Below are 17927 nucleotides of genomic sequence, written 5' to 3'. Positions count from 1 at the left end.
AGCCCGGACCCATTTGTAGTACCGACCTTTTGTGAATTCCAGAATTCATCCTTCTGAACCCATCTCCAAATGTCTAGCTATTTTTATTACCATACGTAAACTATCTGGGACCTAACTTTCCACCATCTGCACATTTATCAAATGTACTCAATGCTCCGTCTTTGCGCATCATAACTGAATGTACAAGAAAATCCACCAAATCCAGGAGGTGATTTTGCTGATGATTTATTGCTTTAAGGAGAAAAACATAAATGGGGAATTTGAGCAATGAAAATCCTTCACATTGAACAAACACGTTCTGTGCTACACAGATCATGAGAAAATGAGGAATGTTATAAAACATGACAGATTGCCCAAGTGCTGTTTTTTCCTCTGTTGGGAAATTCTGAGACATTCCTTCTTTTGTATTTTAGTCCCTTGCAAAAATGGCAGTAGGAATACTTAAATACGAAGTCACAGTCTGAATATGATATAGATATACATACACACACACAGACACACACGTGTATATGTGTAGAGATACACAGGTGACCATTCTGACCATTCACGAGTCCCAGCTGTGCAGGCTTAAGGCAGTTACTTTGGATCAAGATAAGTCCTTAAAAAGGCAGTGACCTAATTCAATAGACTAGTCAGGGGCTACATTGCTTCCCCATTATCTCTAACACAGTACAATGTTAATGAAATTATATCAGTTGGATCATATCATTCGAATCTACTTTCTTTATTCACTCCCTGAATCACTTTGAAATTATCATTGTAATTATTGTCTTGTCGGTAAAGCGTCTCTTTTATCTTTTAATTGGGGGGGCATGCTAACTGGGCTTAGTGACAGGAAAGATGGCTCAGGTGTCAGACTGACCTGGGTTTGCAATCCTGGTCCACAGTTCACTACTTGGTAAGACACTGAGCGAATAGCCCCTGTGAGCCCCAGTGTCCTACCTCTAAAATGGGAAAATGATTATAATGCTACACCTCGTAGGTTTGATATGAGGATTGAATAAGTTATTGCAGTGAAGCACCTAGCCCAGGCCTGGCCCTCAGGGGTGCTCCCCAAATGCTCAAGGTTTAGCAAAAAGCAGTGGTTTGGTGAAGGCAGGTTTCCTCTCTCTGCCCGCCTGAGCATGCCCAAGAAATTCACTCTGAGCACGAATGCGAATTTTTTCAACAAAGGTTAACAAATCCTTTCCTGGAGTTACTAAGGACTAGAGAGCTCATTTATCTCACCCACTGGATTCCCCAGCCAATAAACACTTGGTTGGGGGTCATTTACCCTCTGCCTGGAGGCCTCCTGGAGAGCAAGGCCCAGTGCAGTAAGCTGGAATTTGGGCTCCAGCGTGTTTTGGCTGAATTCTCAGCCTCTTTGAGTCTCAAACTTTTCGTGGAAAATATGGGAACGAGAGGCTTACTTACAATGGTTGTGATCATGAGTAAGAGAATTTAAAAGCTAGCAAAGTGGGTGGTACCACGTAAGCTTTCAATAAAGAGACATTTTTGCATTGGGATTATTTATTCCTAACTTTGACCGAAGTAGGTTGCACCAGGGCAGAGTGACCGTGGCTGCTGGAAGGATCTTCCTTACTTACATTTGCCCCGAACTTCCTTCCCAGTGACGTGGTAACATGGGGCTGAGGCGTTCTCTGCCCTGGACTGGTCTGTTTCTCAAAACACGCTGGCCCTCTCAGTCCCAGGATAATCCCAGATTTCTCCAGCCCGGCTTCCCAGGATCTTGGAAGCTATGCTCATTTTCCCAAATTGGGATGCAAATTCATTAAGAACCTAGCTCTTGGGTTTCTGCTGAATTTCAAATGCGGTTAGCTGTCACCCAGTCCTTGTCATTTACAGATCTCACTCTGAGAAAATCTGACACACATGGGCTCATTGGAGAGTCTATTCGTAGGGTGAAAGCTCTTCACACAAGAATTCTTTTTTTTTTTTCCAATAAAAATATACCTTTCTTTAAATATTAAATGCCTCTTTCCCTATGGCGCTTAAAATAAGACTTGGCTAATGAAAATTAGACTGGCATGTACCTTTGGAAGAAGAAAGCCTCTGAGTAAAAGTAGGAAAACATACAAGGTTCTTTTTAATTCATCAAATATGTGTTGAGCACCACTGTATGCCTTGTACTGGACCAGGCATATGGGAGGTACAGTCAGGCGGGCCCATTCCCACCCTTGGTCCTCCTCCAGAATCCCTCTGCACACCACACAGAATTCCCTGAGGAACAGCTTACACATCCCTCATCAGCAGCACTGGGTAGACAAAATCATCTTTTAAATGCACGATGAGAGCTGGTTCTGATTTGGGGCGGGGGGGGTGGAATCGGCAGGGAATCCATGGGGTTTTGTCTAGCCCATGTATTTTTGGATGCTCAGGCACCTAAAATATCAGAAAGTCAGATACTCTTCTCTTGGAAAAGGAGCCAGAGAGACAGTAAAAAGAGTAAGAAAGGAGACCGTGAAGTCGGTGATGCCGACATATTTTCCCGCTCGACACGTCTGGAAGCTGTACACGCAGGGTCAGCCACGTGGCTTAGAAAGTCAGCTCGACTTGGATTAGAATCCCCGCTCCCTCTCTCACCAGCCGGGCGACTTTGGTCAAGGCTCCATACCTCTCTGGGCTTCCATTTCACATTTGTGAGAATAGAAATAATACTGGGCACTTTTCAGCATTGCAAAGCTTCTCCAGGAGCTAATGCACAGAGAGCACTGAGAACTAGGTCTGGGACCCAAAAGGTACTAAATAAAAGAAAGAGAACAGTAAATATTTATATTCTACTAATAACATAAATAATAACCTTGTTTCAACTCCTAACAGCTTTCTGTTCTGTTTTAGCTCCAACCCCTTTTTGGCTTTTGATTCCTGTTAAAATATATTTCTGTTTCTAAACAACTGGTATACCTCTGTCTTCACACCAGAACTGGGTTGTTTGGGTCCACAGACCCTAAGTCTGTGGAAGGGGTCCCTGTGTCAGAAAGAGAGGTGTCCTGCGCCGAGGGGGTGACCCGATGACTCTGGCTTCCCAGGCTCGTGCTGAATTGGCTCCAGTTCTTGGTTTGAGCCACATCCAGCCTAAAACGATGTCGGTTATTTCAAGTTGGGCTGGCCCGGACAACGACGGGGTCGCCCAGGGCTCTGCAAGAGCAGAAATACTCCCAGAAGCCATTCCCAGGGGCCCCAGGGGCTATCGTAGGGGCTCTACCAACTCCCACGAGCCCCCCAGCAGAGAGAGGGCGTGGATGCGAGCCCGAGCTGGCCGGCTGCCCCTGTCCTGTGGATGAGCATCAGATTCATCGCTAGGGGCCGACACTTCTGAAAATGAGCTGACCCTGCTCTGACCCTAGAGACTTTTCCCATGAAAAAGAGTGAAAGTTATTTAAATTGCATTTCTGACCAAAATGAATCCAATTTTTACCCTTTACTGGGCAGGGATGAAGACAGACTTAACCTCCACAAAACCTAGGCTAATGAACACAATTTTCCATTAAATTTCAAAACCAAACAACCAAACACTTGGCAAATATTTGGTGACTTTAGGGTGCACAGATCTTTGGAATCAGAGCTCCGTGGGTGGGCTATGGTCAGAACTGTCTGTTAGGGTGCCCCTTGGCAGGGCTCAGATGATAGACTGGTCCAGGGTCCTACATCCCATCTGTCCTTCTGAATAGACCCAAAGAGTCTCATGGCTCGGGATCGAGAACAGAAATGAGTGATATTAAGTGCCTCGCTGATGCTGTTCCTCGGAACTCCGGCGAGATCCGGCAAGAATTCCGGTGACTTGGACAGGCTTGGGTTTTGTCCAGAATCTTTGGAGATGGACACTTTTTCTGGAGTGTGTATGCAGCATGGGATATTCGGGTAGATGGAGACAGGACAGGGGGCCAAGGATCTGGATCAGGATAGTTAGAAGTCAGTGGGAAGTGGATGAAGAGGGCTCAAGTGTGGGCCTCAGAGGGCTGGCTGGCTTGCAAACACTGGGCCAGGCCCCGAGCCCCGTGTTTTGTGTCTGCCTAATTGGCAATTTCTGAAAAGTCAGGGTAGGACTCTAAGTCAGCAAAGATATCATTGGGATTCCTACAACTCAGGTTGCAGAAGCAAGCATTAATCCATAGGACCTGGCGGGAGAAGCCGGGCCCATCGGGACACTGGAAGGCGACATCGATGGTCTTGGACTTGTAGGGGATGCAGCACCTGCTATCCGTGCAGACCCCACAGTACTTCGGCCGGTAGGAGCGTGTGCTGATGCAGCCGGCGAGGGTGAAGTTCATGGGTGCCTCTGGCTGGTACACGGCCAAACACTTCTTCCCTTCCTGCAGGAAAGGTGGTTCCAGCTGGGTTGCTCAGAAGATGAACAGCCACTCCTCCCCACCAAGCCCTCAATTCTCCCTTTGCACGCACCATGTGGGACCACTGCACCTTTCCTTCAGTTCTGTGGCTCCTTTAAGCTGGGAAGGACCTCCCCAAACACAGGAAGGCCCAGCCACACTATGCAGGACTAACTGCGGACCTCTCGGGGCATTGTATCATTGTATCTCTGTCCCCAACAGAGAATGCCCATGTCGCTTTTCCAGTCCACCCAACACCCCAGCTAGTGAGTAGCAGACCCATCCCGGGGCTCCATGACTGGGGAGATGCACGATCCCCCAACCTGTTCCTCCTCCTCTCTACTCCCAGCCTCTCGCACATACCCTCCTCACCTAACTTGTCCAACCAGAGTGTGTTCTGTCTCTCCGCTGGGATGTGGGCCAGTCAAGAGCAGGCCCTTTCTATGACTCTACAGTCCAAGTCCGTGCTTGGTACACCGTAGGCACTCACAAAGCTCATCGCAGGCGTGGCTCTACTATGGACCGGTGCGATGCCGGAACAGGGAGGGTCGTGGTGCAGAGCCAGGCTCCGTGGGGGCTGAGGCGTATACGGTTCGAAAAACCATCTGAGGTTCATAATTGTAAAACCAAAATTGGGTGGGAAGCGTGAACCAGCAGCGAGGACTTGAGACGTTGGGTGAGACCCTCAAGGGCCCCAGGCAGTCACCAGCTTAGGACCTTTGCTCCTGTTTCTCCTGCTGCTGGTAGCCTTTCTGTCCATGCTCTCAGCGAAGCCACATCGGCTGAGTGCCTACTGTGTATCGAGCCCCAAGTACAGAAGGCCAGCATGGCCAAGGTCCCTGATTAGACAGGGAGAAGAAGAGAGACGGGGAGGAGAAGGACGAGGTGGAAGAATCCCGCTGGCCAGCACGGAGCTCATGGGAGCAGGGGCGGGGACAGCCAGCGAGGAGGATCTGGGGGTGCTGAGTTGCCTTGTCTACCAGGCCCCCCTCTCCTCAGCAACCCCAAGACTATCAGTACTCCAAAAATGGAGTCAGTGCTGAGTTTTTCTTTTCTTTTTTTTTTCTTTTCCGGGCAAGGCAGATGACCAGTCCTAAGACAGAAGTGAGGAGGCCTCGAGAGAGGCCAATCAGACTCATTTCTAACCGCCGTGACCTACTCTATCCCAGTTCCCTTGTTTTAAGGATCTTAGACTCTGCAAGCTGGAGGCGAGGCCTGAGACCCACGCCACGTTTTACTGATGAGGGGCCTGGGGTTCTAAGACATAGAGAATGGCCCCCGTCACACGCAGCGAGCAACAGACGGCCACTGAACCTCTGCTGCCTTGAGCCCTGTTTCCAGCTCCCCGACTGCCCAGCATGGCTGTCATGCCTGTGCCGGGGGCCGTGTGGGCTGGGTGGGACAGGAGCAGAGGGGGAGCGGCAGTCAGCGAGGGTCCCTCCCCGGCACCACGCGTCTTCCCATTTCACAAAGGGCCCCCACGAGGAAGTCCAGAGGCCAGGTTTGAAGCAGGCTCTACTGCCTGCAAGTCCAACATGGCTCCCTCTTCCCTGCCCGGGGGAGGTGGACTGACCTTGATGTGTGGACGGATGTCCACGTCACAGGGCCGCAGGCTGCACAGGCGGCTCTCTTGCTCAGGCCAGCAGCGGCTGTTAACATTGGAGATCCGAGTAGAGACCCCCAAGCCGCAGGTGGTAGAGCAGGGGCTCCAGGGGCTTGTGTAGGTGAGGCAGTTCCTGTGCCACGACTCCATCTCACCTGTGGCCGCTGAGGATAGAGATCAGACTGCCCATGAATTTCCAGCTGCTGGCAGCCCCTCTCTCCCACCTGAACCTCCAAGGGGAGGGGGGCGGGCTGTCGACCCCCAGCCCCGAAAGGGCAAGTCCACTTCTAACCATCATGGGTCCCCTGTGCCTGTGCCGGGGGCCGTGTGGGCTGGGTGGGACAGGAGCAGAGGGGGAGTGGCAGTCAGCGAGGGTCCCTCCCCGGCAAAGGAGGACCCGTTCTGAGCTCCTGTAGTTCTCCAGAGGAAAAACCATCTTCACAGACAGGTGGACCAGAGTGCAAATCCTACCATCCTATTCAACTACCTATAAGCTATCTGGTTCCAGATAATTCCCTCCAGGTCTCAGTGTCCTCACTGGAACAGCCTTCCACGGCTGGTGTGACAATGAAAGGACCTGTTGACTGAGTATGTATCAGGCATCTGCAAGGTGCTGGGATTTGAAGAATGGAGCGTACTGGCCCTACCCCTACAGAGGTCAAGTTCAGATGGAGAAAATCAGAGGGAGTGTCTATACGCTGGTGCCTGATGTCTAAGCCGGGTGATGCTGAGGACAGAGTGGATAAGGACACACACAGCCACGTCCCCTGGGTTCAACTCTGAGCAAAGCCACTCAGTAGCTGGAACTTCCATAGCGCCCACCTCCTGCCTTAGTCTCCCCACCTGCAAATGGGGTTTGGCGATAGCATCGTCCTCACATCTGTGAAGGCTGGGAGCCATCCCTGGCTCAGTAAATGTGAGCTCGTATGGTTTCTTGACTGTTAACTGCACAAGTCTTGTCTGGCTCTATTTTTTATTTTTTCTTTTCTAAACTTTTTTTTTTTTTTTAATTTCTTTTCAGCCTAACAGTGTTCATATTTTTTGCCCCACACCCAGCGCCCCATGCAATCCGTGCCCTCCTGAATACCCACCACCTGGTTCCCCAACCGCCACCCCCCCTCAAAACCCTCAGGTTGTTTTTCAGAACAATTAACATGGAGGACATGGAGAGATGGAGAGGAGAAGGGAGTTGGGGGAAATTGGAAGGGGAGGTGAACCATGAGACACTATGGACTATGGACTTGTCTGGCTCTATTAACGTACGAATCGCAGCATCTAGAATGTGGGGAGTGGTCTCTGCGTAATGGAGAAACGGACGGAGCTCGAGGCGGAGGCAGATAAAAAGCCAGGAAGGGAGAAGATGGATCCCACGGAAAGACCACGAGATACACGAGAGGAGGGTCTGAAGAGGACGTCAGTCAGTCCAGCCCTGACCCACGCACATGCACCCAGCAGGTGGGCATCACGGGAAGCCGAGGAAGAGACAGGCAGAGGGAGAGAGAGGGAGAGACGGTAGGGTACAGGCGGGGAGAGGAGGAGAGAGCGAGCTTTGCATGGTTTATGGGGGAGAACAGGAGGGGGCAGGAAAGGAATAAAAGAGTGGGGGAGGGGCAGCGAGTGGGAAGGGGAAATGTAGCGAAGAGGAGACACCTAATGGAATCGGAAGGAGGGAGCACGGGGAAGGGGCAGCGCCGGATGCCCACCCCCACCCCCACCAAGGTAGCGGGCGTGCAGGGAATAGGGCGGGATGAAGGCGGGCATGAATGCGTGAGAGGGGAGCTGCGAGAGACTTGAGAGGTGGAGGAAAGCGGGAGAAGCATCTGAGGACAGAGGAGAGTGGGGCGGGGATGGCCGCGGGGATGGCCGCGCGGGGCGAGCGCAGAGCAGGGCAGCGGAGGGAAGGATTTGCCTGGGAGGATAAAACGGCTTTGGTTTCTGGGTCGCCCACCAGCAGGCGGGGGCCCTGCTTGTCCTGGGTCAGAACGGGGTCACTGGGCCACACACAATGGGCAGACAGCCACGGCCCCGCCCCCAGTGACCCATGTGTGGCTCTGCTAGGACAGAGCTTCCCCTGCCACCTCCTCCGTGGACATGGGACAGCCTCTTCATGGGGCTGGCTCAGACCCTGGGAGCCACCCCCAAACCCCTCCAGAGAGACTGTGCACCCCTGAAGGGCGGGCAGGGCAGGATCACCCCCGCGCAGGCAGAGCCACTGAGGACACACAGCCTGGAGGCAGGTCTCCAACGCCTGGGCTGGTCCCCTCGGACCCCGGCTTTCCAGGGCGTTCTCTGGAACACCTTCCTCACTTGGCTCCTGCCAAACCTCTTTCTCCGGTTTTCCTCCTGCGTCTTGGATTTGTCTTCCCCAGCTCTCTTCTCTCCCTCGCCTTGGATGGCGGGATCTCCAGCGCCACACACGTGGTTCTCCCCCAGATGACTGGGTGCCCCAGGGTACAAACAGCAATGTCTGGAGGTATTGGGGGTTGTTGCTACTTGGGGGGGGGGCAGGTAGAGGCCAGAAGTGCCACTAAACATCACACAGTGCACAGGAGTCTCAGGTTCGAGATATCTGAACCCAGGCTGAGAAATGCTGCTCAGCACAACCTCCTTGAGCAATCTCATGCACTTAATAGCTTTTTAAAAAATTACCAGCACCCTCAGAACTCCTCTGGGCCATGCCAGCCTCAAACTCAAGCTGTTTCAAACAGTGCAATTCTTTATCCTCAATGTGTCCCTCTCATTTTCCCTCCCAGGTCACGATGAGCCCCGAGAGTCACTGTCTATCTCTCTCTCTCCTTCATTCCTCGCAGTGGATTGAGGCCATGGCCTCAGGCTTACTTCTCACGCAGCGTCTCTCTCACCTCTGTCCCTTCCTTGCCACTTCCACTTCCATTGGCCTAGCTCAGATCCTCATTGGCCCATCCATCCATCCATCCATCCATCCATCCATCCATCCATCTGCCCAACCATCCATCCATTTATCCATCCCTAAGACAACTATGGATTTGGTACCTGCTAAGAGGCTGGCGTTGGGCCACTGCAGCAAGCAGTGGTAAAACCAGTGGGCTTGTCCCTGTCCTCCCTTTCCAGGACTTCCCTCCGGCCTGTGTACCTGGCTGCAGCCTCACCTGCCCATCTATTCTCCATCGTGAGGGAAGCCACCCACCCCCCTCTCCTGCTCTTACACCTTGTATCCCTGCTTCTCCTTCCCCGGGTGCTGCATACGCCCCAGTCTAATCTCTTAAGTAGGATAACTAACAATGAATCCCATGGATCTGGCTTTGTTCTTTATAAATCTCTTCCTCATTTTGTGTTGGGAGGACCTCACAGAACAGTTGGGACACAGAGAGAAATAGGGTCGCAGAGGACAGATGGCTTTGCCAAGGTCACACAGCCAGTGGGCAGAGGTCTGGGGACTGGGAGTCATGGCACTTGTGTGCCAATCATAGAGAGTCAGGGCCCCGCCCTCTCCTCCCTCTCCCCTCCCCCCTCCTATCGCCACCCCCTCCTGCGCTCTGTCCTCCGACTCCTCACACCCACCTAGAGCACCGGTGTGGCGCTGTGTTGTCTTGCGTGGCCTCCTGGCGTCGTGGTCGCATACCCACTGCTGGCAGCAGCGACCAGGGATGCTGACCCGCCGGGGACGATGGCACCAGAGGCGCGGGGGGCGCGCGCGCAGGCACAGGGGTGTGCAGCCCACCGCGCCATCCACGCATGTGCAGTTGTACTTGCAGTTGGGCTGGAAGGACTGGCCGTTGGTGTAGCGCACCCCGTCCAGGACACAGCCCACGCCGACCACCTCTGCAAACACATGTGCCACTCGGGTCAGGCCCGCTGGGCATCGTGCCCCCACGGACACACAGCCCGCCCCTGGACCTGGCCCCGAACCTGGGGAGTGCCCACCCTGGGGGCTGGCAGGCCGGCAAGGCAGGCAGGGCCCAGCCAGCCCCCCTTCTCCCTCCCAGAGTGTGGGGTGCGACTCAGCCACCAGCCATCAAGTGACCCTGGGGCCAGGCTGGCTGTGGTGAGGAGACAGAGTCTGGTCGGGACTGGAACCTGTGCCACCTGTCCTGTCCCACCCATGCTGTCCCAGCACATGGCACAGAGCTGAGCACTGAGGAAGACCTCTAGGGCCAGGGTTCTGAGGGGCCAAGTGTAAAACCTATCATAACACTTGGGAACAAAGATCCCACTCATTCAAGGCAGGCATTTACGGAAGGTTCTGGGCTTTGGAGATACAGTGAACAAAATGGACAAAACCATGCCCTCGTAGAGCTTCCCGTGCAGTGGGGGCCACTCAGAAGGGATGCAGAGATCATACAGAGAACGGAAGGCTACCGGTGTGCGCGAGAACAACGAAAAGGAGGGGTGGGTGGGTGGGGGGCGGTGGCTGATTAAGGCAGACCCCTTGCCTGTGTGGTGCTGCTTCGGCAAAGGGGGAAGGAGGTAAGGAAGTTCGCTGGCACGGGTGTTGGTGGGGGATCTTTTAGGGAGGGAGGGAAGAGACCTGGGAGGTTAGGGGTAGCCAGAGATGAGGTGACAGTGGGCTTCCTTGGTGGCTCAGAACTGTTAGCAGCTAGACGTGCAGTGTGTGCTCCGTAAGGAACTGTTGAGTCAACTCGTGCTTCACAAGAGCCCGGGAGCTGCTGAACAGAACAGGGAGTAGGGACAGTCAGGAGGCCACCCCTATAGTCCAGGCTGGCGGGGGGCCGTGCTCACACCCTGGAGGGACCGGGAGCTCAGCTTCTGGGTGTGTTTGGAAGGAATTGCCGCTGGATGAGATGTAAGGAGCAGAGGAGATGAGTCGGGAGACACTCCTCGTCCCATAACCTGAGCCCTGGCAGGGGAGTGATGGATGCTCTGTCCTTGGAGGAGCTGGTGGTGGGGTGAGTGACCTCAAGAGTTCTTCCTTAGACATGAGAAGGACATGGTTACAGAAGCCTGGAGGGCGGGAAGGACCTGGGGCTGCAGGGCCTGGCCAGCGCTGCCCCCTGGATGCCATGTAGCCTTGAGGACAGTGTCTGGAAATACAAGCATAGGGCTCCCAGGCAGCAGGGGTATCCACCCAAGGAGGGCTAGTTTGGAATCCGAAGTCTGCCCAAAGCTCCGGCGTATCTCCCGGATTCGCTGGCAGCCGGTCGTTGATAGTAATAATCCCAGTATCTAACAGGAGTGAAGTGTTGATAGTAATAATCCCAGTATCTAACAGGAGTGAAGTGTTCCTAAGTTCTGTCTCTGTTCTTGGCCACCTGACCTGCTCTGGGCCAGACTTTCATGCATTGCTGATTTCGTCCTATAAGGAAACACCACCCCATTTTCACATACAGCAAAACTGAGTCTCAGTGAAGTTGAGTCACGCGCCGAAGATGACACAGCTAGACGCAGAGTCTCAGCCTGGCATGACGGCTGTTTGTCCTGGGAAGTGATCGTGCAGGGAGAAGGAAAGGCACTACCGCTTGGCGGCCATCTGATCTTGTGCCAGGCACCATGATATGTTATCTCATTCGGTTCTCCCAGTGACTTCACCAGGAGAGTTTTCTTTGCCCCATTTGATGGACAGGGAGGTCGAATGATTCATTAGCTCAGGGTCACCCAGCTGGTGATGACAGAGCTGTACCTCGGTCCCCGGGGATCTGACTCCACAGCCCATTTCCTTCCACCAGACACCAGGAAAGGAGGGGGAATTGGAAAAAAAAAAAAAAAAAAAAAAAACAAAAACCAAGGCACAACAAAACAAAGCAGAGGAAGCACTGGGTGAATCACTCATCCTTTTGTTCTGAGTCACACGCCGACCACGCCCTTGCTCTGGGAAGGTGTGAGCCCGCGTGTGTGCACATGTGTGGACACGCTGGTGGATGGGGAAAAGGGAGTGTGCTGAAGCCTGGTCTCTGCCCCTGTTGGGGGAACTTTGGGTAGGCAAGGCAGTACCGAGTGCCCGGGAGCCCTTAACACAGTGACACCACCTGGGGAGATTTCAAAAATGCTGATGCCCTCACCATGCCCCAGAATATGGGGTGGACCCGGGACTTGATATTTTTGTAATTTTTTTAACTTCAATATTTTTTTAAGATTTTATTTATTTATTTATTTATTCATCAGAGAGAGAGAGAGAATGCACACAAGCAGAGGGAGCAGCAGGCAGAGAGAGAAGCAGTCTCTCCTCTGAGCAAGGAGCCCTACATGGGACTTGATCTCAGGACCCTGGGATAATGACCTGAGCTGAAGTTGGACGCTCAACCCACTGAGCCACCCAGGCATCCCTGGCCTTTGATATTTTTTTAAAGATCTCCAGGTGAATTCAGTTTGTAGCCAAGATTGGGAACCACTGCTTCCAAAAGCTGCTCCCAGTCTCCTGGGAATTTGGGGCAGATGGGGACAGTGGTGGTACTGGTGGCCCTGAGCAGCCTGCCCACCATTGGCTAGAGTGAGAGTAGGGTGCACGACATGTATGGTGACTGGACCCACAGCAGACTCTAATGCCCCCACATCGCTTACTTTTGAACTAATGGAAGGACCGGCTCCTGGTGAAAACCGTATCCTATCTAATCTCAGGCTTGCAAGTACTAGAGTAGTGTGGTGAGCCTTCCTCTTACCGAAGGACCTGTAGGAACTCAAATCCCTGGTTCCACCATCAAGGTCTTCACTTTCCTCCCTTCCCTAATGGACTGTCAGCTGCATGGGAGCAAGAACAGGGGGTCATGCCATGTTGTAACCCAACTGTTGCAGTATCACCCACCTATTCAAAACTGTGTGAATGAATCAAGGGATGGAGGGATGGATGGATGGATGGATGGGAGGTGGGGTGAACCCTCATCTGTATTTGGCTACCATGTGTCAGGTTCTTGACATCTCAACCACACAAAGAAGTATTATTTGTCACATTTCCTTGATGACAAAACTAACACTTAAATGGTTAAGTAGCTTGCCCAAGGTCACCATATCAGTTATGGCGCTGGGATTTGAACTTAGATTATCTGTCTCTAAAGACCATGCATGAGCTGTCTACTCCTTTGCTCTGGAAGGAGACTGCCTCCTCCTCTAAGGATGACCATGGGCAAAGGTGAGATAATTTTTTACAAGGGAAGGTTAAAACAAAGCAAGTAAAACAATGACCCAGAACAGCCGGTCACATCTGAGGTTTTAATGCGATCCCTTGTTTATTCTCAACAATTGCATGAGGTTGGTTTGATCGAGCTTCTTACATGATGTGCCCAAGGTCACGTAGCCAGGATTCAAAACCCAGTTCTGTCTGCCTGTAAACTGCATGATCCTTTCAGCAAACCACACTGCTTTCAGGCCTGGCCCAGCTGTATTAAATGCAGAGTAATGTTTGTACAACAAAAATAGCCAAAGAGTGTAATTCAGAGGTCACTCTTTGCCCATAGAAGTATTTAGTTTGGCCCACAGAATGTTTTGGGGGAAAAAAAAATTTTTTTTTTTTTAACATGTTGCCAACATTTACAAAACATACACAAATCTGAACTTTTGGATTCTCTTGAAAATTGAGTAGACTAGACAAGACCAAGCTCACTTTTCTGCCTGGCCACAGTGTCTGGTGGCCAGGAGCAGGGACCCCTGGTAACCACAGCTTGCGTTCACCAAGTTGCCATGATTCACCTTTCTCTGAGTTACCTGTGTCGGTGTTGTGACTGCTCATTCTTAGGACCTGTCTTTTCTCAGCCTAGTTACATGCACAGCTCCAAGGACAGGTTTAACCTGTCTTGGGGACCGTCCAGTGGTTGAGTTAACCATTTGCCACAAGATTATCTGTGGGACTCTTCTTTCTCTTTCCCCCTCAGACCCTGCCTGCTCCTCCGTCTTGCCTTAGGGTCTCGTGAACTCAGACACCGTGATCGCCATTTCTAGGAAGATGTTTCATAGAACACTAGCGAGTTGTGTGTTTGTGTGTATGTGTAAACACATACAGGCATGTGATGTGTGTATCTGTGAGTGTGCACATATGTGGTGGGGTGGATAAGTGGTAAAAATCTACCTGGACAAAACAATTTCCTGTGCAAATAAGTTTCAAAAACAAGGGCTTCTTATATCTCCCAATTTTAGAATTTTGCAGTGGATGTGAACATTTGAAACCTCTCAGAAATTGGGTAAATTTGTTTATTACACTGTCTGCAAACTTATATGACCAGGGAACCATTGGCAAGTCTAATACCTATTAAAACCTGTGGACCAGTTCTCTTTCCAGGTAAAAGGAAAGGAAATACATGGGGGCTCATGTTGAGGTGAAGCTAAGAGGCTATAGTGAGTGAAAGCAAGACCCAAGATACAAGGAGATACATGTTATGGATGGATTGGGAAGGTGGTTCTCCAAGCGTCTGGTGGAGAAGGGCAGGTGCGAGAGGCAGTTCCAAGGCCTGCACAATCTCTGGGTCCATGAGAGAATGTCTATGAAGACATGGTGCCAGGCACATAATCAGACATCAGTATAGCTTTAGAGATCAGTAGGATCACAGTGAACTTAGTTACCTTTTTAATGACCTTGAAGAACAGCTGTAAAGAGGGAAAGAAGTGATGAAACAATCTCCGATAACAAAGGGATTTGAGTATAGGAAGTCTCAGCCAGATTTCTTCACCTGGGGATGAGGAGAGACTATATGACTTTCTATATGTGTAAGCAGTTAGTCTCAAACTTGTGTGTAAATGAGAATCATCTGGGCATCCCGTTAAAGTTGTAGGTGCCCATCTTCACTTCTAGAGAATTTTATTCGGTTAGTCAGGGGTTGGGCTCCGGGATAACATTTTCCACCAACACATCAGATGATTGTGTGCAGGAGTGGTGCAAGTTCTGTCTGAGCACACTGTTGTGTGGGGCTAATAGTGAGTCTGAATGAAAGGGGAAAAGTAAGGAATGGGAGGGTCAAGCGTAGTTACTTGGAAAGCTAAAGACAGATGACTTTGTATGAAAGTTGAAGCATGAATCAATGATAAAAGAGCAGAAAGTGCATTTAATTAACTGTAAACAGGCAGGATTGTCTGACTTGAAATTATGGTTTTAACCTTTAGCAACCGCCTACCTCAGGATATATGATAGGTTACCTGAGGAAGAGAGACTATGCTATGTGTGAACATATAATTGGGTGCATATGGAGTCATAGTTAAGGAGAAGTCTTGACTCAGCACTAAGGGAAGAAAGGCATTCTTGGGTTTATGAGGCTTTGTGTGTTTTTCCAGAAGTTAAGCTATTGTGTCATGATGCCTAGTTACCTCTCTTTATCATGCTGGGTCATGTATTTTGGATAAATGCTTAGACGATTCAAGCTAAGTGACTACCATTCCAGATAGAAGCAGGAGATCCAAAAGTCCCTGAAGGAAGTCTCTTGGAAACAAACAACGACATGATAGAGCACTTGAAGAGCAAACAAACAGCAGCAACACTTGTTCCCCCAGCATGAGGATATTCTAAAGAGCAAGAGTAAAGAAAAAACAAAAGCAATTAGAACCCCAGGAAAAACAAAAAGCTTCATGAGGAAGTGGAGATGCAACGTGAGAGGTTTGGGGGGTAGGAAAAGAATAAATGAAACAAGATGGGATCGGGAGGGAGACAAACCATAAGAGACTCTTAATCTCACAAAACAAACTGAGGGTTTCCGGGGGGTGGAGGGGGTAGAGGTTATAGACATTGGGAAGGGTATGTGCTATGGTGAGTGCTATAAAGTGTGTAAATCTGGCGATTCACAGACCTGTACCCCTGGGGCTAATAATACATTATATGTTTATAAACAAACTTAAAAATTACTAAAAACTTTAAAAAATAAAGAGAAAGAAAATTCAAACAAATACAATACCTCATCCTTCAGCAACATTATTTACATATTCATAATATTATAAATACTGATTCCTGTATAACCAAAAATTATGAAAATAATACTGAAAGATAGGCAATGTGTCAGGTGGTATTGAGGAGTTAAGTCATCAGGTGTCATATACGAACATTGATATGTTATCTAAAATTGTTTTTTTAAGCCAATTGAGTTATAACAGAAGACATGCATTATATGGTAATAACTACCAGAAGAAATGAAAACCAAAAGAGAATGAAACCATGCTTAGGTCTTTCCTGGTGGCTCCCTTTTCCTGAGTCAGCCATGGATGTACCTCCAGGACCAAGAAGAGAGTGGGAAGCCAGGCTCTGGAGACAAGAGGAATGCAGGCATCCCTCCCTCTTCGGGAAAGGCACAACTTCTGACCTCTCATGATGGACTGGAGTAGGAGGGGGACAGGAGACTGGCCAGGGGACGGGCTACAGGGGAGGATAGAGCTGGGGTGCTGGAGGCTGGCCAGAAGGTAGGGAGGGTCTCACTTACGTGCACACACTCCTATTGCGTACCTCGGGCGGTCCCCACTGTAATCACAGTAGAGGCCCCGGTGGGGGTCACAGATGGCTGCCTCTGTGCAGTTGTCCCCAAGCTGCTGAGCACACATTTTACAGCATTCACAACCATCTGTGATGAGGCTGACCCCCAGCGGGCAGCGAGGGGGTGACGGTGGGCACTCACACGGCCATTTGCAGAATTGGGGGCGTGAAGCTGTGTCCTCCAGTGGCACTGGGGTGAAAGCCATGGCCGTGGAGCCTGGAGAGAAGGCCTGTGGGGGAACAGCAGAGATAAAGGGCTGCCAGGCAGGGGTATCAAAGCCCAAAGGGCCAGCAATCACCTTCTCATCTTCCTGGTGTTAAAAGGTTTATATACAATTATGTTTCTTCTACCATGTTTTTAATAGCCAGAAATCTCCTTTCTCTTCCGTAAAACAAATAGGAGCAAAGAGTCAGGAGGTTGGAGAAGTCAAGCCAATTTCCCCCAGTCCCCCTGCTGGAGGTTGTGGGGCCCCGATTTTATGTCAGAACTCTGGCCACGCTAAGCCTCATGTGTGTTTCCTTCCATCCCCAAGCATCCCACAACCTGGGTGGGTGTCGGGTTGGTCTCATTTCACAGATGAGGGAGTTGAGGCTTTGAGCAGCAAATGCCTTCTCATGAGCCACACTGTGACCTGTTCTGTACCCACTGCCTTTCCTCCACAGCCCAAGGAGCCACCTTCTTGATGCCACTGTGAGTCCTAGGAGCTTGTAGAGCAGGTGACTCATACTTGACAGCAGGTTTTAGCCAGGTGACCTATTATTATTATAGTTAGTTGCCCTCTGAGCCCCATTAAAGGCTATGGGTGGGCACCAACCAATGACCCCTGCAGCTGGCCCTCTCAGCCCCTCTAGAGGGGAGTTCGGCCCCTGTTGCTTGTGCCAGGTCTGCAGACAGGAGTCCCCCAGCCCACGCACGTCCCATGGCCCCATTCCCATCCCCCAGGTTTGCCATCATCCTGAAAATAACGATGGACGCAACACTGGGAAGCTGGGAGGAGGGGAGATAGGCCCACAGAGCCGTCCCTGCCGGGAAGAACGAGTAGACAGAATGCAAGGCTGCTCTGGGGTATCTTTGAGTTTAGGAGGTTCAAGCTGCCTGTATCTCTGGGAGCCAGTCACCTTCCCATGCCCTCTGGGTGCTGCCCTGACCCCTATCCTGCCCCTTGCTCTTTACACTGGAGGAAGCAGAGGCCCGAGGAGAAAGGGACTTGTCTGAGGACAGAGTGTACAGCCGGGTCCCAGCCATTCTCTCCTTCCCAGGCCAGTGTGGTCCCTGCCGGGGAGCATCCCATCCAGGGCTTCTCAGATGTGCTCTGGAATTCCAAGGTCCGCAGGGGTAGGGACCAGGGTTTCTGCAAGCGGCCAAGGTGGAGCCACAGCACCCTCCCCACCCCTACCTTGAACCCAAGAAACCCCCCTCAATGGAGCTTAGAGATCTGCCTTCCATCCTTGGAATGACACATGCTGACATATACAGATTCTTCTTCCCTTTTCCGGAGGAGGAAACCGAGACCCAGAGAGGCGGAGGGACACGGCCAGAGTGACACAGTGTGCGTCAGGACCGAGGCACAAACGACTCTTGTAACTCTCGTTTCTACACCCTTTGCCCTCTGGGTTCTTAGAG

The 17927-nt window shown here is 51.2% G+C and overlaps 1 protein-coding gene across 1 annotated transcript in view; it reads right to left on the bottom strand.

The window, feature by feature from the left end:
• Positions 1 to 209: 209 nt before the first annotated feature.
• The window catches only part of CCN4 (cellular communication network factor 4), a 33918-nt gene continuing 16200 nt past the window's right edge, over positions 210 to 17927 (bottom strand). The window contains exons 2-5 of the mRNA XM_059395201.1: positions 16254 to 16533; positions 9472 to 9732; positions 5902 to 6095; positions 210 to 4313 (exon numbers count right to left, since the gene is read on the bottom strand). Coding sequence (XP_059251184.1) covers positions 4014 to 4313; positions 5902 to 6095; positions 9472 to 9732; positions 16254 to 16533 — 1035 coding nt within the window. The 3' untranslated portion in view covers positions 210 to 4013. The remainder of the gene's footprint in view (positions 4314 to 5901; positions 6096 to 9471; positions 9733 to 16253; positions 16534 to 17927) is intronic.

Source organism: Mustela nigripes, chromosome 3 (genome assembly GCF_022355385.1).
Source record: "Mustela nigripes isolate SB6536 chromosome 3, MUSNIG.SB6536, whole genome shotgun sequence".
Taxonomy (NCBI): Eukaryota; Metazoa; Chordata; class Mammalia; order Carnivora; family Mustelidae; genus Mustela; species Mustela nigripes.
The sequence above is the reverse complement of the archived record's forward strand: the minus strand, read 5'-3'. Positions and strand labels throughout refer to the sequence as shown.